This window comes from Nilaparvata lugens, chromosome 2 (assembly GCF_014356525.2).
Source record: "Nilaparvata lugens isolate BPH chromosome 2, ASM1435652v1, whole genome shotgun sequence".
Classification (NCBI taxonomy): Eukaryota; Metazoa; Arthropoda; class Insecta; order Hemiptera; family Delphacidae; genus Nilaparvata; species Nilaparvata lugens.
Genome location: NC_052505.1, coordinates 52,673,881 through 52,697,293, shown reverse-complemented (window position 1 = coordinate 52,697,293; position 23,413 = coordinate 52,673,881). Strand labels below are relative to the sequence as shown.

The 23,413-nt window shown below is 34.1% G+C and overlaps 1 protein-coding gene across 1 annotated transcript in view; it reads left to right on the top strand.

Annotated features, from left to right (window-relative positions):
• The window catches only part of LOC111051066 (cadherin-87A), a 196,797-nt gene that overhangs the window by 110,253 nt on the left and 63,131 nt on the right, over positions 1 to 23,413 (top strand). The window contains exons 22-28 of the mRNA XM_039421490.1: positions 828 to 1,008; positions 5,530 to 5,738; positions 6,997 to 7,191; positions 7,965 to 8,136; positions 9,543 to 9,745; positions 21,432 to 21,543; positions 22,427 to 22,546. Coding sequence (XP_039277424.1) covers positions 828 to 1,008; positions 5,530 to 5,738; positions 6,997 to 7,191; positions 7,965 to 8,136; positions 9,543 to 9,745; positions 21,432 to 21,543; positions 22,427 to 22,546 — 1,192 coding nt within the window. The remainder of the gene's footprint in view (positions 1 to 827; positions 1,009 to 5,529; positions 5,739 to 6,996; positions 7,192 to 7,964; positions 8,137 to 9,542; positions 9,746 to 21,431; positions 21,544 to 22,426; positions 22,547 to 23,413) is intronic.

Sequence of the window (23,413 nt, the reverse complement as noted above, 5' to 3'; positions counted from 1 at the left end):
TCCGCCATTTTTCTCGAGAATATTACGCAGCTCCTGCAATTTTCCTAGAAATAAGACTCATGTCAGTTAATAGGGCTTATAAATAGCTATCCATGGTATAAATTTGATGAAAATCTTTAGAGCCGTTTTCGAGAAAATTGTGAAAAACATGGTTTTTTAGTAATTATCCGCCATATTTCTCGAGAATATTACGCAGCTCCTGCAATTTTCCCAGAAATGAGACTCATGTCAGTTGATAGGGCTTATAAATAGCTATCCATGGTATAAATTTAAAGAAAATCGTTAGAGCCGTTTTTGAGAAAATCGTGAAAAACATGGTTTTTTAGTAATTATCCGCCATTTTTTCCGCCATCTTGAATTGAATTTTATTGAATTTCTTATTGTCGGGTCCTCATGGTATAAGGACCCTAAGTTTAAAATTTCAAGTCAATCGGTTAATTAGGAATGGAGTTATCGTGTTCACAGACATACACACATACACACATACACACATACACACACACACACACACACAGACCAACACCCAAAAATCATGTTTTTGGACTCAGGGGACCTTCAAACGTATAGAAAACTTGAAATTGGGGTACCTTAATTTTTTTTGGAAAGCAATACTTTCCTTACCTATGGTAGTAGGGCAAGGAAAGTAAAAAGAGTAAAGCTTATAAAAACTAGAAAAAGATTAGGCTAGCTTATTGAAGTGGAAACTAGTATTACTTTGAAATAAATGAAAAGTATTATCTAACACGATAATTGTATAATGCATTAGTATTAGTGTAAATAATGACAAAATAGTGAGTGAAATATGCTTGTTGCGTTTCATTGAACAGGTCACAATAAAACTGTTGGATGTGAACGACAATGCTCCATCGTTCACTCAGCGCAACTACATGGCGAATATTGTGGAGAACATTCCCCTCTCTCCGCCCTCGCCTATAGTGCAGCTGCGTGCGCAGGACAAAGACCTCACCAGCCACCTCAAGTACAGAATCATCTCGGGCAACGTTGGTGGTCAGTTACAAACAGCAACTAAATTATTTTCATTGAATAATAATGGATATCAATTTATCTGACATGCTACCTAGATTGAATTGCCAACAAGTAATTTATCGAAGCAGGGTAATTATATCAATAAATTGTGTATAATTCATGAATAAAAAATTTGGGTATTATATGAGTATTAATTTGGGTATTTTCAAAAGTAGGGTATATATCCATTGATGAAAGAGTTGTTGAAAGTTCAATGTTCTTTGAAACAGGAGAGTACCTTCCAATCTCACTTAAAACAGCAAAATATAAAAGCTTGAACAGATACAGAAATGCAAAGTCATAAATTTATATTATGACTTGACAAATCCTTCTATAATTTTGACTCGCTATCGAATTTTAATAAGCGAACACTGGATGCTCTAGTGGAAAGACTGAATCCCATTTTTGATACAAAAAATGTGACTCATGTGACTTGCTTGCAGCAGACAAATTCATATGACTGTGGAATTTTTGTTCTCTTCCACCTCGAATGCTATGTAAAATCTAGATCTGAAGATATGAATAGCTGCCTTGATAAGATTATTAAGTTTGATAATTTTGACACTAATATGTATAGATGGCATGTCCTGAAGATAATATGTAATTACTTGAAACCTCAAAATAGCTATAATATGGCACTCCCAATAATATCAGTAAATGCCTCAGTACCTTCCAAAATTAGTGTAACAAACAAAACCCGCCTAGCAACTAGAAACAATTTTTCACAGACTTTGAGTAGTGAGCCTACTAAGAAGAGGAGGAGTCGGATAAATTCAAAGCCTAGTCAACCCAATAAACAACCTCTTTCTTCCACAACACCCGCAACAAAAATATCAGCACCCAAAACAAAAATCAGGCTGTACATGGATAGTCAGGGCAGAAATGTTGTTAATAAACTAATTAATAAAAGTAATAATTCAGACATTAAAAGTATTCTAAAGCCTGGTGCTAGATTTCAGGATGTAACCAAAGAATCTATAACTGATTGTTCTAACCTTGGACCAAGAGATGTAGCTGTATTCGTAGCGGGGACAATTGATGTGTCTAGGAATGAAGCCAAGGAATTCATATCAACACTGCGTCGTAGGCTTCAAGAGATGAGGCATACAAGAGTTTTTGTCTTCGATGTCCCCTACAGATATGATCTTCCTAAATGGTCTTGTGTGAATGAAGCTATTACGTGGACAAATAAAGAGATTGATAAAATAAGTAAGCATTTTAAAATGTTACAGTTTTCAAGTTGAGTGGGCTTGGAATCGAGTTTCATACACAGCATGGTCTACACCTGAATTATTGGGGTAAAGAATATATTGTCAAGTGTATTTTAAATGAACTGAATTATAATTCAGTTGCTAGCTGTAGGGAGCCGATAATTCTAAAAAACTAGGAGAGCTATCCGATGTTGAGTATGATCAATTTCGGATATCAGATAATGGGTGTAGATCTAAAGAAGATGATAATTCAACTTCAATATCATTGTGTGAAGATTTGAGCTTTTTATCTCATATCTCCAGGCCTATCAATGACAATTCACGAGCAAACTTGAACAACATACATAAGAAAAAACTGAATCATGTAAAAGGTATATCTCTATTGTTGGTTGGAACACTCAAGGATTTAATAGTAGTTATGATGAACTGACATGTTTGATAAAGGAGAGTTCATTCGATATAATATGTATAAGCGAGCATTGGTTAGTAAATACAGCTGAGGTTGAGTCTATAGGTATTCCTGGATATAAATTGCAAGTTACTATTGTAGAGCCAATATGACTAGAGGAGGAACAATGATTATAGTTAAGAATTGTCTTGATACTATAAAATTAAATAAAATTAATGAATTGTCTGTAGAGCATGTTCGTGAAATATCAGCTATTGAGATTCCTATCCTTAATGTAATATGTTTGTCCATATACAGACCTGACACTAATCTTGAATTGTTCTTCTCTGTGTTTGAGGATGTATTATGTTCGCTAAATTGTGGAAATAAGTCATTGATAGTGTCAGGAGACTTCAATATCAATATCAAAGAAAGCAATAGAATTACAAGGAGTTTACTGGCTCTGACTGAAGCCTTTAACTTACACCCTGTAACCTTTGAAATTACCAGGCCAGGAAGAGATAATAGTGGAACATGCATAGATAACATTTTCACAACAATTCAAGAGGAGAATCGCATCTCATCGGTTCTGCATACAGTCATGTCTGATCATGATGCAGTTGTGCTGAAAATTAACAATGATGGTCAAGTACCAAGCCCTGTTGCATCATATAGATTTCTTAGAGTAATAAATAGTTCCCACTGTCAACATTTCTGTCATTTATTGAATAACTTCAATTGGTTGCCAATTTATACTTTCAAAACAATCACTGAAAAGGTAGAGTATTTTTTCCATCATTTCATGCAACTGGTTGAGGCAGCCTTCCCAAGTAGAAAAATGTGCAAGGGACGCTTAAATGGTCAAATAAACAGATGGTATAATGCAGAGTTAAAGAAGCTTAGAACTCAGTGTCTGACATTGTATAGAACGTATAGAGATACTGGAATAGAGAGGTATAATGCAGAATACAAATATTATAAGAATAAATATAGAGCTGCAATACATAATACTAAGCTTGAATACAACAAAAATTTTATAGGTAGTTCTAATAATAAGGCTAAGGCGATGTGGGATATAATAAATAACTCTTTGAATAGGAAAGATAAGAAAGAGCCGGCAGGAAGAGATATATCTCCTGATATGTTCAATAATTTTTTTTGTAAATAGACACAATATAAATTATAATGTCTCTGAGTGTAATAGTAGAAATGATGTGCCACTTTTTAATCATAATAGATGTATAAGTGAAAAATTCAAGTTCCCAGAATTCACAGTTACCAAAGTGTACAATACCTTGATGAAGTTGAAAAATAGCGAATCGTATGATGTATATGGTTTAAAATCATTAATAATAAAGATTGCAGCCCCTTACATAGCGGAAATTGTCACCTACCTGTTCAATGAATGTATAAATAACTGCATCTACCCAGATTTCCTAAAATATAGTAAAGTATTACCAATACATAAGGGAGGCTCTAAAGGTGACGTCAGAAACTTTCGACCCATAACCATCATTCCAATTTTTGGTAAGGCTTTTGAATACCTAGTTAGTGAACCTCTTGTACAGTATTTTGAAGAGAATAAACTTTTTAGTTCAAGTCAATTTGGGTTTAGAGGTAATTTGAGCACAACATCTGCCATATCTGAGTTTGTGGAGTTTGTAATGAACGGAACTGAGGACAAGAAGAGCAATGTTGCCAGGATGTACGATTATTCATGTGCTTTTGATACGGTCTCGCATGAAATACTATTAACAAAACTTTCTGCCTACAATATTGATCATAAAGTATTGAAGTTTTTCAAAACATATCTAGAGGGGAGGTTCCAGTCAGTTTACCATTGTGGTCTGAGTTCTGATTTCTTATCAGTAGAACGAGGGGTACCTCAGGGATCTATACTGGGACCAATACTGTTCTTAATTTATATTAATGACTTACCTACTTACTTGGAAGGCAATGGAAGAAGAATATTTTTATATGCAGATGACCTGGCAGTTATTATTAGCGATGGAAATCAGACAGATGCAAAGTCCAATTTGGAACAATGTAATCTTTTGATTGACAGTTGGAGTAAAGAAAATATGTTACATATTAATGATAAAAAAACCACTACTATAAGTTTCAGTCTAGCCAACAGCCCAAACATTGAATCTACCCAGTTCCTCGGAGTTTTTTTGCAATCTAATCTTAAATGGAATACCCATATAGGAAATATATATAATAGAGTACTAAGAGGGCTTTTTATGTTGAGAAGGTTGGCTGGAAGTGTGACAATAGAGGTCTTAAAAACAGTTTACTTTGCGATTATCCACAGTCACCTAGCCTATGGTATAATTTTGTGGGGAAATAGTCCTTTGGCTGGTAAACTTTTCCTGCTACAGAAGAGAGCCATTAGAATATTAAACAATGAAGAGCCACGTAGTCATTGTAGACCATTGTTTATTGAGAATAAAATTCTGACTCTTCCTTCTATGTATGTCCTGGAGTGTCTGTGTTATGTCAAAAAGAACCTGGAGTCCAAACTTTGCCCTTGGTAAAGGCAATTATTCAATTCAATCAAAATTTGGGAAAGGAAAATCTCTTTCAACTGGGACTGAGCTGTTGTTCCCTGCTCAATCATTTAAGTTTATGGTTTGTTTGTTTTACCTTACACATAAACAACTAAATGAATTAAGCTTTTTTTGCCACATAACCACATTACAATATTGTGAAATGATAATACGAAAACATTTTTGTCTTTAATTTTGTCATTACGAAGTGCTTCTACATGAAGATTATTTTGATAGTCAATATTTATTTTGAATGAAATATAACACTGAAACTCTCCTTATAAATAGAAAAAAATCAATCTGTTTTGTTATTGCTGTGACACATGAAGATTAAGTTATTTGATTTATTTTGCAGATGTGTTCAAGTTAGATCCAGTGACGGGCATTCTGACGCCGGGTGTGTCCCTGGTGGGCAAAGAGCAACACTACAGTCTGACGGTGGAAGTGTCCGACGGAACTTTCACAGACGCCGCCAATGTGGACATCAAAATACTCAACGTCAACCAGCACCAACCCACCTTTGTCGACCCGCCCTCCCAGAACGCCACCATACACATCGAGGAGGTAATAGTCCAATACAAAATGCATTCGATAGAAAAAACGTACAGATAGTTGTTTGAATATACATACTCGTGTAAAAAATTAACCACATGTTGAAGAATGAAGCTTGATGACACAGAACTACGTGGAATACCGGTTTGAACGTACAATTGAAAACGGCACAGCGAACCGTATCCCATGGTTTATGTACTCGCCCATGATTCCTCTATGGTAATAGACAGTGTAAAATAGTGCAAATTGAGTCTCATTATCTAAAGGTAATGTCTTTCACAGGTATTCCAGTCTGTAGTGTATTATTTATTTAATTGAAAGAATATATAATCAATATAATAGTAGAAAGCCTTCTCAGGTCTTAATGAGTGATGTTTGACATAGCGACCCCAGTCGGGCAAACAAAACCTCTTCATCCGCTGTCGACCACGATTAGTCAGCCATCTTGGAATCGAGCACGACCCGGTACATTTTGAATGTATGTTAGTAACAATAAATGAGAGCAGTCTCACTTATAGGTAGCCCAGTACTGACAATCTTTAGTGTCCAATTTATGTATTTTATGAAACTCTTTGCAATCAATTGCAACAAGGTAACAAGCAGTAATAGCAATACTGTTACCGACCCACAATTATTTATTTTAACACTGTACAGTAAATATATAATATTACTTTAGTAACACTACAACTGTTGTGACTAATGATGTGATATGTTTTCATGATGAATAAAACTGATACTATTGATGATATTTATTAACGTTCCAGACTATTTTTATCTACATTAAAGTACTGTATTGAGCTATTGATTTTCTTCTTTTATACTATGGTTTGTTATCACTTCTTCTTTATGAATTCAGAAGTGGTATATTAATAATCACTAATAACTACTTCTAGTAGAAGTAATGTATCAATACAAAGGTAAGTCGATACTCTTTAGAATTAGCGTTTGCAAGTATTTTTGAGCTCATCAGCGCCTTCTACTTGATTCTCCACATTAGAAGTGCTCTATAACCTTAGCATCACAGCACAACTAAGTTAACAAACTTTTAAAATTTGTATTTTGCAAGACAATAATGAGTTCACTTGTGTCTTTTAATTTTTAATTATCTTTTGTAATTTCCACCTTACTTTTGTTTTATCCGAGCTTCACAACACAGCAAAGACGACAAATAATCTTTAGAATTGGCGTTTTTAAGAGTTTTTGAGTTTTTAAGAGTTTTTGAGTTCAGTAGCATTTTTCCACTAAAATTTGCCAATGTATTTGTTGACAGAATGATATCGGCGACACCCTCGTGATGACAGTTCGTGCAGAGGACGAAGACTACGGTGAAAATGGTAGGGTCACTTACCACTTCAAAGTCAACGATTCCAATGTTCAAGAAACTGAAGAATTCTCTATTGATGCGGACAACGGGGAACTGAGAGCGAAAGTAATCCTTGACAGAGAAACAAAACCTTCCTACCAGGTGAGTTCAGCTGGAATTTGGAATTCGAATTTAATATTATCGAATTAATATGAGTCATAAACACATATGCAGTCACCTTTATTCACATTATTATAAGGATTGTTATGAAAGTTATATTTTCACGCTTTTAATATACTACGAATAGTATACATTTAGAGCTGATCTAGCACGAAGCTTTGTTTACTAAATTGAACATGATAGAAGTTGATGTGAGTTTCCCTGCCGAGACGTAAACATTCAAGAAAAATAAATTGCTCTTTAAAACGATTTTATTGGTACGGTAAACTTATTTTATGTAGGTAATGAATGTTATGAATTTTTCAGTTTGCTTCTTTGTTTCTCCTCTAAACACGGACTTGTTCCATATTAGAGGGAATAATGTTCAGGGAATATATTGTAAAATGTACTTTCTGGAAATAAAAAATCCTTTCTGGAATTTGAATTTGTTTTGTAAACAATGAAAACGTTTCAATTATATGATTATTTTCAAATTCCCAACTCTTGTTGTACTGTAGTGGTAGTTGAAAAACAATTTTTTCATTCATCAGAAGATTTTAGTGAAGAAAGTTCTATTTATTTCTGAATATGGATTTTTCTCCTTATTTTCATAATATTTTCCCTTAATTACTCTAATTACTTATTATCTGAATTACTCTATATATTCTCCCAATAGTATTCCCTTATTTTCTTCAATAATGAATTGATATGAAAGCCAAAAAGAACCAGTCCATGATTTATTAGGAAATAATTACTCATTCTATTTTATTTTGCAGCTTGTACTAGTAGCAAGAGACCATGCTTCCCCTACTTGGTATGAGGCCTTGCAGTTTCTAACCATCATTCTAAAGGATGTAGATGATAATGTTCCGGAGTTTCCTTCAGAAAACAGCACCAAGCCTTACACATTCAATGTCATCGAGAACACTCCGTCTCATCGTAAAATTGGTATGTTGGTTTGTTTAGCTTTGCTATATTGTATGCCATTAGAATGTTTATGTACAGTATTTCTGAACATGATCAGTATAAAGCTTTGTTGCTCAAAACAATAAATAATTATAACAGCATAGTAGATTATATCAACATTATGGATTAGCCACACAGCTCGAGGCTAATGAGACGAATGATGATGATGTGAGATTGATGAATCTACAGCTTCAGGTGTGTTCCGAACCACCTACAAGCGGGTTCTAAACCTATAAATCATATTTGGAGGAGTCGCCTCTTCAAGTGATCACTCTTATAACTAGTAGTTCTGTGAACAGTAGACCTCACGCAGTTTTCTCATCCACAAGTATCTGATGTCACCTGTTCTAGTTGATTCAGTTGAATCACAATTCACAGTTGAATCATAATTTGTTTTTAGAAACTGTTATTTGTTTTCTCCAAGATAAAAAACTCACTTATGTTAATAAACTTAGTACACGTTTGAATTTGTATCCCATATGATAATATTTATCCAGTTCCGTGATAATATCTGATGCCATCTGATAAAAATATTTCTCAAAAAAAACTATTTTTTTAAAATCAAGTATATTATAATTTCTTCAGCATTATTAAGTTCATTTAATATTATTTTATTTTATTTTCAATCGCCTATTGAATTTGGTTTTCAAATGTGAGAATATTGATACTGATGGGCACGCATCATAAAAAATATTGAACCCTACCTTATAGAAATAGACACGGCCAGACATATGTGTAATGCATGCAATGAATAATCCACTTGTCAGCTGATTGATTATGAATAATTTCATTCTATAGTCTGGTTAATCCTATCTTCAAAGTAGATGATATAATTATATACTGATATCAGAGTATGGAGGAATTCCTTTTATTTTCATATTATCCTTAAAATGAAAAATTTAAAAAAACCTTCTGTATACATCGACGCGCAGTTGAAAGAGGAATATTCCTGCCAAATCTCACCGAATTCTATTAACGCGTTTGGCCGTAATCGCGTTACATACAGATAGTGAAAAGAAAATCAGAGTTAAAACATAGACCTTACTACGTTCGGTCAACGAGGAAAAGCAGGCGTTTAAATTTTGACTTATCCAAGCGATAGCTTATCAGCGCAACCAAGAAGGCAACCACTTCCCAAATATTATGATCATCACATCGGCAGCTTATTTAAATTATCACTCCCCATCCATCTAAACCACTCTGATCTTTATTAAAGTTTTTTTTTATTTTCCCATAAGAACTGCTAACCTTTGTTTTGGTGCAAACCGCATGTAATTTGGTCTATTATATCGTCTGCAGTGACTATCTTCAGTTTTGCAAAGATCTTTAATAATTTTGAAGAAGTAAATGCTTGCAGTAAGGGTTCCTTATCGTTTTTGTGTTTGTAGGGAAAGTTGAAGCTGTCGATAAGGACGAAGGAGAGAATGCGAAGGTGTATTATTACATAATCGGAGGCAACGAGGATCGCCGGTTCGTTGTGGATCGACTGGATGGCACCATTTGGACGAATGGCACACTCGATCGCGAGCAACAAGACTTCTATCAGTTGTACATCAAAGCCACCAATGATCCTGACTATTACGCCTCAAAGGTGAGCTCTATAGAATACAACCTGTTCGAATAATATGGAATAGAATTAAATAGATTAGAATAGAATCTATCAAAAGAATAGATTATCATTGAACAGTCAGTAAACAATGGAATATATGGAATAAGATATATATTGGGATAAAAATATTATAGATATATAATATAGAATAAGAATAATATATAGATGAAATAAGAATGATAAATTTTATTGTAGCCTTCTGAGGTCTTAAGAGGTCTTCGATAATATATACAATAAATGCAAAATAACTATACAAATCTTGAAAATAGTAATCATACAATTCAATAATGAGTTGAGCCAATTTTCAAGAAAATCAAGATTTTCCATTTGACTTCAGATTGATGACAGAGAATATACTAGTAGTACATTAACTGACCATTTTATTGAATGTGGCGTTGAACCTAATGTTATTCATTCACCACACATACAATTGTTGAGTTCAGCCTAATTTTTGTTCTCTATCGATAATAATTGTACACGTATGATTTGTAATACGGTATTGTTTGAATGGGAAGGATATTTCCAAATAATGACAAATCGCAAATGGTAGCAATAAAAAAATTGCCCAAAGCCTGTAAATTTTAGCCGTAAATTGAACATCCACTTCTAAATCATCCATTTCTCTCGTTGGTTCTCGTGGCATTCATCTGTTATTTAATCGAGGTTGAAATTTTTTGACGTACATGCAACCGGGAGAAAGTACATCTGGTCTTAGGTTGAAAATATTATTACACAAAACGTAAAAACCATTATTTTCATATATGCTTTGTAAAAAATTTGAAGTTTCCATTACTAACAACAACAAATTAATGGACCACACACTTGAATAAAGTAACATGTAAATCCAGTTGCTCAAAGTATTTAGCTAACTATGCGTGTGTGGCAATCTTCCGACTAAATAAGTGTTTCATACATGTTCTTGTTGCGGTTAGGCATTGCATCTCGTATCATTGCTTGTGGAATGGCTCTTTTCATTCTCTTTGGATGGCTTTCTCTTTTGCGTATTTCAAGTATAAAAGCTCGATTTTAAATGAAGAAACACCAAACCTAATTTGTTTCGGGATATTCAAATTAGAAGATCATGTGGGCAGAGGAACATTTTTGTAATGAGAGATTTCTTTCTCAGGGAAAGCTTGTCAGATATCTTTCATTGATGTCCAAACAGTGCAGATTTTTCAAATTCAAATCTATTTAATCCATCACACAACAATACAAATCAAAATATTGGTCCCATACTGATGTTGACATAAATATTGCAAGCCTGATAATATATGAATTGTAATCTTCAATCTAAACTTTTCTTAGGCCGAGGTCTGGGGCCTGCTCCCTCAGCAAACGTTTGGGCCCTGCAATTTAGTGACAAACATACAATCAATACTCTCAATTTCACGAATAGAGCCTTCTCTTGTCTCTGCTCTCATTCTCCCACAATGATCCCGTTGAGTTTACATTATTGCATTTACTCAAAATTTGTGTTTTGATCTGGAATCGGTACAAGCGGTGAAACATTCTTCATTTACGCGGTGTGTTTCATTTACACAAATTAAGAATTAGCGAAAAACTGTCTCGTAACAAAGGAACACTTTAATGGCCACCACCTTTGCAGAGCTACCTCACGAAGCAACCAAATATAAACTATGCATTTATGACAAATTTGGATGAATCTCCAACTATGCATCTCCAAACAAATTTTGGATCTGAAGTAAAAAGAAATTCTAATGCCGGCGTCACACTCATGCTAAGTAGCTCGCTGTATACATCTACACGGGCGGAGTGAAGGTGAGCGGTGGTATAATAGCCATCCACACTCTCGCACTCATGTACGCACTTGGCAAAAGGTTGGATCAGCAAAAGAGGTATTCAGAACTGTACTGAATCTATTATCAATGCTATCTCACACATCCTAAAATATGAACAAGTATAATCTTGAATGTTTGATAGAGTTCATCAACTATTTAATACTGGGAAATAACTTGATTTAGTAGCTGAAGGGTAAGTGGGAATACCACAAAACCAAGTTTTCATTATTTAGATCAGCATAATTTTCAATTATCTCGGTTATAGAAAAGCTATACATTTTTAGCCGCTTGTGAACAGCTTATACATACATAGTTCTCATCAAAAGCTACAAAATTATTCTAAAATCCATGTTTTTGAAAATTTGTGTCATTCCTCATTTTTTTCGCTCACCACTCAGCTTAAAAATGAAACTAGACAAGGTATTTTATTTACCTTCGAGTAGTACCATTACATTGATTCGAAATGTAATGTATGATTGATTTCTAAACTACGCTACTCAACCGTTCATTATTATTGTTGACGTTAATTTCTATAAAAGCAAGATTAGACATTGACAAAATTTTCCACCATACAATTCGTTTGTCCACATTGATTCAGTGAACCTACAGCTGTGGAATAATGTATAAGGCCGGTTGCAGACGAACCACTATTTGATGTGGGATGTGGGACCGACATACCACTGAACAATATATATATATATATATATATATATTATATCTGGTTATTTATGTTTTACGGATCTCGAAAACGGCTCTAACGATTTTTAAGAAATTTGGAACATAGTAGGTTTATGATATAAAGATTCGATTGCACTAGGTCTCATTCTTTGGAAAACTCGCTGAACGACATTAAAAGGATAATTCATTCTTGGAAAACAGATGATAATTTCGTCGATAACAGAAGATGCGTATGCCTGTGTGAGAGAGAGACAGAATTATTTCCAGCTGTGTAATCATAATCAATCAGCGAGAAATTTTATCTAGCTAGACAATTTAATCGATTTGATCAACATAATCTGATTTGTTGACATGACATGATAATCCTCCTGAACTAGAGTATATAATAATTTTCAAAGTTGATCATTATTTGACAATTTCAAGTGATTAGTGAGTGCTATTTTGTTATTTAATTTGGTCTTAATCTAAATTATAATTTTTTTGTTCTCAAATGTTTGAACAGAAAATTGAACCTGAATTCAAGTGTATGGAACATAACCTACTTTCTGGACTATTTATAGTGTATAAATCAAAATTCGAGAAAGAAACAGTTTTGGGCTGAGCCTGTTAGTACTTCCCCAATCATTTCAAATAATTGTGTTCGGTTTATCAAAAGTCAATAAATGAATAACGAGCGAAGCTCGGTCCCCTGATATTACGACTAACGCAGTGACTTTCACACTACATTCGAGAAAACGCGCATTTGTGCAACAGTTTTCAGATGTTTGTATTATAATCTGGTGTTTCTATCATACAGCTGTCACAGCGACTGCGATTGTGGTATAGAAGCTAGGGGAAGCGCAGTGCTCAAACCAGTGTTACGGCAATCGCAAGGAAATAATCTCACAAAGGTAGACGCACACAGATCGTCATCGGACGGACGGATCGGACGATTAGATTTGATCCATTGATTTCAATTGGAGTGCGCATACCTATACGATGCGGATAGTTATGCGCACTCCAATTGAAAACTATGCATCAAATCTAATCATCCGATCCGTCCGATGCGTGCCGTCCGTCCGATGACGATATGTGTGCGCCTACCTTTATACAGCGCGCAATGCCATGTGGAAGTATCAGTGCCACTGTCATGCCTGCCAATGTATTCCATATGCGTTGCGTTTGTGGTACCAAAGATGGAAAATAATCGCTCCCACATCCCACATGCGATAGTGGTTCGTCTGCAATCGGCCTAATTAATAGTTGTGGCTTTTCCAATAACATAATAGTTTATCAAACTATACTGAAATTTCATTTCATATAGAAGCACATTAGTAACTTTAATTACTACAACATAGAACTACTACAGCAGCATATCAAATGTTTTTTAATCTTATTATTGTTAGGGCCATCCAAATTCAAACGGATCCTGTTTATCTAGTTTTGAACTCGGCATAAAACACGTCATAATAAAAGCGACCAGAGCTTGATTTAATCCTGATTTAAGTTGAGCTTCCTTTGAAGCACCTTTGAGCCGCCAGAGGCTTTCAGCCTTATCTTTTACTTTTGAAAAATAATCCTCATTAGAGAGTGAAGATGTTCCGAGAAAGTAGCAACGGGTTTGTTATACTACTGGTTATATTTTCAAGTGAGTTTTATCAATTATAATTCTTGATTATAAGAGATCCTTACTGATCATTAAGTAGGCTTAATAAGTTCTACAAACAAATCTCTGAAAACTGGATACTCGATCCCGCATTCTCTTGCTGAGTTGAAGTACAGCTATGTATTCAATCAATTATTGTCTGGCAGTATATAAGAATTTGATCGACTAATATAATTGGGAAAATATTTATTGAAAACATTAAATGACGTCTTTTGTCGGGAAATCTTGTAATAATGAGAAAGCAGTAATGTACATATTTGTCTAACCTCTCATTAGATTGATCATTAACACAATATTTAGTGAATCTTTTTAAAGAATTGCAAATTTCAAAGAGTGTGAGATTGATAGCATTTATTTGTGTTTTTCGACTGAGGTGACAACAAAAATATAAATTTAAAATTATTTTCACATTGTAAATTTGTTGATAAAGTATCTGAACTATGCCTAGTTAATAATGATCAAAATACAGTAATGAAAACAGTATAATAATAAATGTATTATCAATCTTATAATAATAGTTTTAAGATAATTGTCCAATTTCATTAATTATTTTCGCGTATCAGTGGCGCCCCTCCCCCTCCAATGAGCTCTTCTGGTTTATTCATGCTCACTTCAAAATCTTCAGTTTTCAGACGTTTCCTCTATTTTGGCCTATTTCAGTAGTTCTAATTTGAGGAAAGAAAATTTCAACAGAGTTCTAGTTTTTTCCTAGATAGAACACTTTAATCTTGAAACTGGTTCATTCTGTTTGTTATATCTCCAGTAGTTCGCAGAATCAGTTTGCTCGTCTTAAATATCTATCCAAGTTGATTCTCTACCCTCTCTACTACTTCCCTTATCCCAGAAGGGAGAATAATCCATTATTCACTCTCAAATTACTAGCTCTGCTTGCCTGTTTGATCAATTTCAACTACATCAACTACGAACTATAAGTTCTTGAAAACTCAGAGGTAAATAAGGGAAATCTTAAATATTTGGAGTTTTTACTAAGATTTTGTGTCAATTGTTTGTGCAGTTTCGATTCTTCTTTGAAGGTGCAAACACTTATTAATTATTAAGACACATTGTTTGTTTTTCAGATTTAGTAGTACGTTGAGAAGTTATAGCAGGCGGCTCAGAAAACCTGTAGTCTATTGCAACAAACCCATGCAAAATTCCTGATTGAAAAGAACACTTCTATCTTTCATTTTATGAAACAATAAGTTTTAATTCGAATTTAGATCAAATAAAACGAAATGGACAGCAGGAAGTTGAAGTTGAATGTTATAATGCCACAAAACAGAGCAAAATACCGGATTTAGCTAGTATCTTCGATGGAGAGTGGTATCTCAGCGATCATGGCAGTATGACAAAACATGTGACCCAGTTTATGGAACGTCTTTGAGAGCTTAGACTTGCACCACTCCAGCAGGCAGACATGTCAGTTCCGAGCATCCGGTCCCAATCAACTAATACTTCACCATCCAGTGCTCTCATTGGAGGTTCACAAATCCCAAACCACACAATAAGTGAAAATTATGTTTGAACGGAAAGAGTGGGAAACATGTAAGTATCAGCGTGGTAGAATTGGAGTCCAAATCCCAGAAAGCAAAATCACCATGTTGGAAGAATGTGCTGCTTCAAATGGACTCCATTTTATGAACTTCAAATGATAGATTATAATGCTAGAAGATGCAGTTTGTCAGTACCCATGGCATGTTGTAATCTAACGTTTGAAGCTCAACAAATCGACTACATTTGAAGAAACACATTATTCCTACTTGCTGTTAAAATTATTATTAATTATTCTCCCACATAGATGATACTTTCTTACTACTCTCTCGCCCACGCACAATTTCCTATTTTTGCAATTTGTGTACCTCCAATGTGAACACCGGATAGTGATTTATGTTCTGATTTAGACAGGTTTTTCACAACTGACATTTCTGCCTTCAGGAGTGGTGTATATATAAACTGTTGAATATGTTTATTAAACTCCATCACAAGTTTTTGCCAAGTAGTTACAATCGCTGGGATATCATCCTACATACATCGAAACACTCCTAAATCCGTTGTGTTAACTTTTTTGGTATTACAACATTCACCCGAACTACCTGCTGTCAATCACCTTCTATTTCACCATTGTTCGAATTGAATGTTATTGTGCCATTAAGCGAAAGGTAGTAGCATTCGTGTGAATCCGGAATCTTACGCGGTCTTATCGGAATAGAAGACAGGCTTTTCGATCCATCTATTATATATATTCAGAGCGTTCTACTGCATCTGAAGAACGAACAACATTCATCATGATAGTTAAAAAGTGTTTTGAATTTCCAGAAAAAAAATCAGGACCGAGCAAACAAAAGTCACAAAGAATGGATAAAACTCCCCAAAATTTACGATTTTCCTAATCCTCCTCAGCATTTTTAAGAACTTATTGTTGTTGGTCGATGAAGTTGTAATCTACTAGACAGGCAAGCTAAGATGGTAATTCTGTAAGTTAAAAATCAAATATTTTCTTGTCTGGAAGGGTAAAGTAGTCTAAAGGTTAGAGAGTCAGCTTCGATAGATAGGTAAGTTATATTTTTAATAATTTCATCATGAATTTTCATAACTAAGGTGAAATATTTTGTTAATTCCACATTGTCAAAAGACGATCTGGCAGCAGAGCAAAGCGAGAGATAGATCGCGTTATCCGCTTTGTTGAATGATAGACAAGGATAGCAATCAAACACTGCCATTATAATGTGAACCTCACTATAGATAAGAATCATTTCAATGGCTACATTTATGATAAAATCTTAATCTAGTAATCTAATACAAGAATAATGTTCATCTAAATCATAATTAAATAATCATTTCTTATAATTTAATAAGAGATTAGTAATGTTTCTTTCCTATTCATAGTTATTATTTCAACTGCAAGCAATGAGAAATGCAGCAAATAAACATTATAACATTCGAATTTTGAGGTTAAATAATAAATTACCGTTCGATATCCATGTAGATAAAAACAATAAAAATACATTAGAATCTTCTTATACTTATAAAATTTTTATCTCACTGACTCACTGATCACGATTTCTGGAAAACTACTGGATGGATTGCAACAAAACTTGGAATATAGCTTCCTTATACGTCCTAGGTGCTCACTAAGAAATCTTTTGGCGATATTTCAACTCTAAGGGTGGTTTTTAAGGGTTTAAAGTTCGTCTTTTAGCAGGTATATTCTTCTTCTCCCTATCTCTTAATTATAATAGAAATGTCCACATCATATTATGTTATCTTCTATAAAAGCGAAATGGCACTCACTCGCATAACTAAAAATCTACCGGACCAAAAACGTTCAAATTTGGTAGGTATGTTCAGTTGGCCCATTAGAGGCGCACTAAGAAATCTTTTGGCAATATTCAAACTCTAAGGGTTGTTTTTAAGGGTTTAAAGTTCGTCTTTTAGCATGTATATTCTTCTTCTCCCAATCTCTTAATTATAATTGAAATTTCCATATCATATGTTACTATGGAACTATAATCTAGATAGAGTACCTCTTCGAAACAGTTGTTAACTGGCAACTAAATTAATAATTTTGTCAGGTTGGCATTAAGTTGAGTTGACTTTGTTAGGTTGGCACCAAGTTGAAGATTTAAATGCATTTATCGCGGATAAAATTGATTGGGCACTGCTACTTCAATCCTGGGAATATTATATTACTAGCCGACAGGCTCGCTTCGCTCGCCATATCCGTTTAGCCAGACGTTTAGTCTGGACCCCCGACTGGATTGTCCTAACATATGATGAAAATTCTCAAATGAAAAATGCAGGCGAGCGAAGCGGGCCTGCTGATCTCATTCTTGGACGATCCAGTCGGGGGTCCAGGGGGCGGAGCCCCCTGGCTAGACGGATATGGCGAGCGAAGCGAGCCTGACGGCTAGTCTTCTATACTTATAAAATTCTTATCTCACTGACTCACTGATCACGATTTCTGGAAAACTACTGGATGGATTGCAACAAAACTTGGAATATAGCTTCCTTATACGTCCTAGGTGCTCACTAAGAAATCTTTTGGCGATATTTCAACTCTAAGGGTGGGTTTTAAGGGTTTAAAGTTCGTCTTTTAGCATGTATATTCTTCTTCCCATCTCTTAATTATAATAGAAATGTCCATACCATATGTTATTATAGATCTATAATTTAGAGAGAGTACCTCTTCGAAACAGTTGTTAACTGGCAATTAAATTAATAATTTTGACAGGTTGGGATTAAGTTGAGATTACTTCATTAGGTTGGCACTAAGTTGAAAAAATGATCAAAATGCATTTATCGGGAACAAATTGATTGGGCACTGCTGCTTCAATCGGAGCCATTCCTGGGAGTATAGATAATTTTTATTTTTCATAAAACAAACTTTTAAGACGGTAGTTGCTTCTATCAATTGATCCTATTCTATCAAGACTAATTTAATTCTATTTGTATATCCGATCGCGATAACTGCTTAAACAATTTCGATGAAATTTTAATAATTCAGTATGATATATGGATGGTATTTTTAAAACTTCAGAAGTGTCCGTTGTGGAATCTGTTTGCAAAGAATGAGGAAATTCGGCCAAAATTTAACTTGGGCGAAAGAAAGGGGCTATTTATTAAAACGGCCAAATAGCTGTTGTTCCTTTTCCTAATGTAGAAATTAATATCTTCCATAGAAGTAAGGCGCTTTTCCCATGCATCAATATTATTCTCAAACATCGATTGTTTTACCAAAGAAAATAGAAGGTAGCTTTCGTTATAAATATTGGAGAATATGCATAACAGTTCGTTGACTGTCAGTATCCCTCATTAATAGCATCAATGTCCCCATTCAAACAATGCTGACACATTGATGTGAATTTTACTATAATTTGGTTACTTCAGATCAGATGAAGATAATAATGTTGATGATTGCTACTGTTTCAATTTCAAACATGTTAGACATTTTTCTTTTGATGCCAGCTGTTATTATTATGTGAAATAAGCTCTTATTGAATGAAATCATAATCATTGAAGTCAATTATACTTAGTAAGCACTTTCTGTTTGAATATGTGTATTTGTGGATATTTATGTATGTCGGACGGATCTCGAAAACGGCTCTAACGATTTTGTTTAAATCAGGAATATAGTGGGTTTGCGAAAAAAAACATTATTTTGGAACAGGTCTCAACTCTGGGAAAACTCGCTGAAGTTCCTTGAGGAAGGATTATTGGTCCCTCAAGTAGCAGCTGATCAGAAAAAGTTTTCCATAGTCTGTTAAAAACGTAAGAGAGTGTGAGCAAATGAAAAATATTATAATAGCTGTAGTTGAGTTCTAGATTATAATCTCAAATTTTTCAAGTAATAGTTGATTAGATACAAAAATGTATTTTAACTCAGCTAATGAATGCAGCATCCAACTAGTTTCTCATGGATTTGTTCACAGAATATTAAATATTATTAATGATCAGTAGAGATTTCTTATTCTAGACAATTATGATTGAAAAAACTAGCCTGCAGTTATGATCAGTTGCATCACAAGGCCGCTGCTACCTGCTCGAAACATCTTCACTTTCTGACAAATTTTCTTTCAAAATTACACGTTTCATATACAAATCTTGCTTCCTGCGTATTATTATCAGTCCTAATCACACATCCTGTGGTGAGAGCTCTTGCAAGTGAAATTCACTTAGAACTGTAGCATTCCTTACAAATAATATACACGCCTCCCTTTCAACCACAGCTGACAGTTCGAAGTGATGGACAGTTCGTGATGGGCACGTGCAAAAGTACCAGATAAAAACTAACAGAAAATCAACATCGTTGTTCTTTGGGTTGTGGTTCCTTTACTTTCAAGGTTGTTCGCTGTGAGATTACAAATAACACTAACTCACTTGATTTTTTATATTTTTTATTTTACATGAAATTGATAGAAAAATTTCCTTGTCGATAATATTCGCTAAAATTAATTTGGACAGAGGACAGTCAAATCTCATAATTGAAATTTCGAATTTTCCTAGTGCTTAGAGAAAAAATCTGGTGTGGCGCACTCACACAACTTTCCTTGCCGTTATGAAAATTTTTAATTTTTTTCGGAAAGCAATACTTTCCTTACCTATGGTAATAGGGCAAGAAAAGTAATAACTGTTATTATTGAATAATTTTGTACCATGATGGTGGTGGCTACCACAATCTTCCAAATCTTTACAATATTCTCATTTGTAAACTTTTAGAGACACATTCAACTACAAGAAGTCTTATGATGAGGCTTGCAGGTGGTGAGCCTGTCGTGATGATGATGATGATGATAATGATGGTGAAGATGAAGATGTAATGTCATTATTTTCACATTGCCTTTTAGGCTTGTGCTTGGCTAATGACAGAAATGATGACCAGCCATACGTGGACTTCAGATTTAGGTGGTTTCCGAACGAATCATCGGGAACTTATCAATATACTCAATCTCAGTTCATGGAGCTGATACCCTTTCAACGATAATATCAAAAGCTCTCTTGCCTCGTGGTAAAATTTCTCACCTAACTATTAAATTGGTTTATTTTATTTTTAACTCTCAAGTATTAAATTATTAAGGTATAGTGTACAAATTAAAATTCTTATTTTTATTTATGTGTCATGATCGAGACCCTGTTTTATGATGTTTTGCTTTCAGAAGGCCTTAATACATTGTAGTTTCACTTCCAATTACACTTGTCTATTCCTTGTGTTTATTCTCCCTGTTGAAATAGGTTATATGGTTGATAAAATTAAGGTAAATTCAAGTAAGTGTTATTGGAAAACCGATGCCTTCGCCATTAGTGATCAGGATACAAGTTGCGGCCCAATTGTCTTCCTATAAAATCAATAACACTTACTTGAATTTACCTTAATTTTACCAATGATGTAAATCATTTTACCAAGCATGGTTATCATATCACCGTAACTCATAAAGTATAATAATATCGCTTGCTTACAATGCTAATAATCTTTTCATGTGAACGTGAATTGTAGAGAGGTTGACTTTAAAGTTCAAACTCCTTACATTAACATTCCTTCCTATTCAACCAATGCTTAAAGTTGTTAATGAATCTGAATCCCACTATAGCTTGTACATCGGTACACATTTAAACAGCAATCTTCAACTTAGCCTGTAACTTTAATGAGTTGAATTTTTTTAGAACAATAAGCAATTGTTTGTAAGAACAATTTCTGTGCTCTCCGAAAATGGCTTCACAGTACAACCCAGTGTTATCACAGACGAATCAATACAGTTTCTTAACATTTATTACAGATACTTCTGAAATGAAAATTTGTAGTTTAAATTTGGGTCATATATTTGAAAGTGAACAGATTCTGGTCATAATCTTACTTTGGAATTTTTAATTTAATAAATTTCAAAAATGAAGATGTGGGCCTGTTTTTTGTTTTGTATAGTATGTAAAGTTTTATAAGTAAATGAAATGAATTGTGTTTCCTATCACATAATTATTGGTGCCTTGAAGACTAAAAAATGATTTTCAAGTAACTTACCATATCTAAAATATAAAAATCGTCTCTTATTTTCAGGATAAGAATGCAGGTAATGTGAGAGAATCGTCCAACGTTGCTGTGGTTCGAATTGTTGTAATTGACGAGAACGACAATCCGCCGGTCTTTGAAAAGAATTTCTATTTTGCTGGTAAGAAAACTTTCAATAGTCTATGTTTCACCTAAACGCGGATTCTAGTTTTGTGTTTTTGATCAGCTAGTTTCAGAATTGAACGTTTAGAACTATTTGCAATTCTTCCATGATCATGTTAAGAGAGTGTTAGCCTATTGAATAACTAAAAAAATCGAAGTATCGAATTTTCTATCGATATGCTGCAAAATTTCAGTTTATAGTCTCTATTTTCTAGTTAACTGTAAAAAGTAGTTGTAATTTGTAAATGCATGCCTTTAAAATCTTCTCTTTTTGTGAATTACAACATTGTTGTTCTCCATCCAATGCTATGTGACCTAGGGCCTGTTCATCGAAATAAACAATCTAATATAGGAATAAACTGCTTGCATAATTTTATGTTGCAGCCTTTATCATGTATTACAGAACTCCCATTAAAAGTAGACATATGAAATAAATGAGAAATTGCGTTTGTACAAATGATTATTAAACAAAATTCCAAATTGAATGATTTCATTCCGAAGACTTCTACTACTTCAGGAATAGACAACTTGGTGAACAGCTAGAAGGATACTAATACAAAGGATTATATAAGGATGAGTGCTAATATCCAAAAATATTTGCCAGCTTGGGAATCGAACCCGGGTCATTCCATTTTCCGTACCTATAGTTGAATTATAATAGTAGGGTTTTTTTAATACTTCGATATTGATTCACTATGACTTCCACAAAACATTCAAGTACCTACAGTACTGTTGTAAGAGTGAATACTTTTCACTTGTGTGAGAGTTATGCATTCATACCAATGAATTGCACAATAATTTATATAATTCTGTATGATTTTATCAGAGTTAACTTCATTATGGTACGCTATGACTTGACAAAACATGTGAAATACTTTTAGGTGTTAATGTGGCAGCCGATGAAGACGAATTGGTGTGCGAGTTGTTTGCCAGTGACTTGGATGAAGGGGAGAATGGCGTCATTACCTACCAAATTGTAGCTTCACACCTGTTCAGAGGCGGTAAGTTTCGAAATGTTTTACTGTTCTAATTAAAATAATTACAACCATCAGTAATCACGAATCTTAATCAAAAGGCTATGAAGCTTTTTTCGTGGTATATCTGCTGTTCTTGTGTTACACATATTCAAAAATTGTGCCACGTTTTCTCAAATAAAATTGCCACCACAAAACATTTCAGCATAAAATAGCTAAAACAAGCCGAATGACCTCAACAAATCAAATAACACTACCCAGCAATGAGAATCCTGTTAGCTGAAAGTGAGTATCAGTTCTTATTATCAAGAAGCTATAAAATAAGAATAAATAAGACTTGTAATTAAATAAGAATTAAGGAGAAAAGGCTGAACAAAGTAATAATCGTCATACATGACATCAAAACCCAATCAATTTTATTGAAATATTATTTTGTGAGTTGGAAATCTGGTCGCGGATTTAATTATTAAATGTAATTGATAAAGCGAGAAGATCTCCAATGTGCAAAGATAAAACGTGTGTTATATCACGTTTCGTGAAGGAAATATTATGGTTTTTAGCTCCATGCTATACAAACAAGAGTGAGTCGACTTTTGGTCTGTGAATCAAGGCTGCATGTTTTTTCACATAAATAGATTTTGAATTTTTCTTTAGAGGCCCGTATTCTTTGAACCGTTTGTGAAGTATAGTTGTTGAGTTAAGGCATTGGTTACCTGAAGGATTCTGTCTTGAGAATTCAATTATTATAGGCTGTCACAGTTCGGGCAGTATAATAATTGTGTTTTCAGGATTTGAATCTTGTAGGAAAAGCTGGTGCTTTGATTCAATCAGCTGGCAGAAGTTTTTTTATATATTTATTTATTCAAAGTCGGTAATAGTTTAACCGGAACTTTG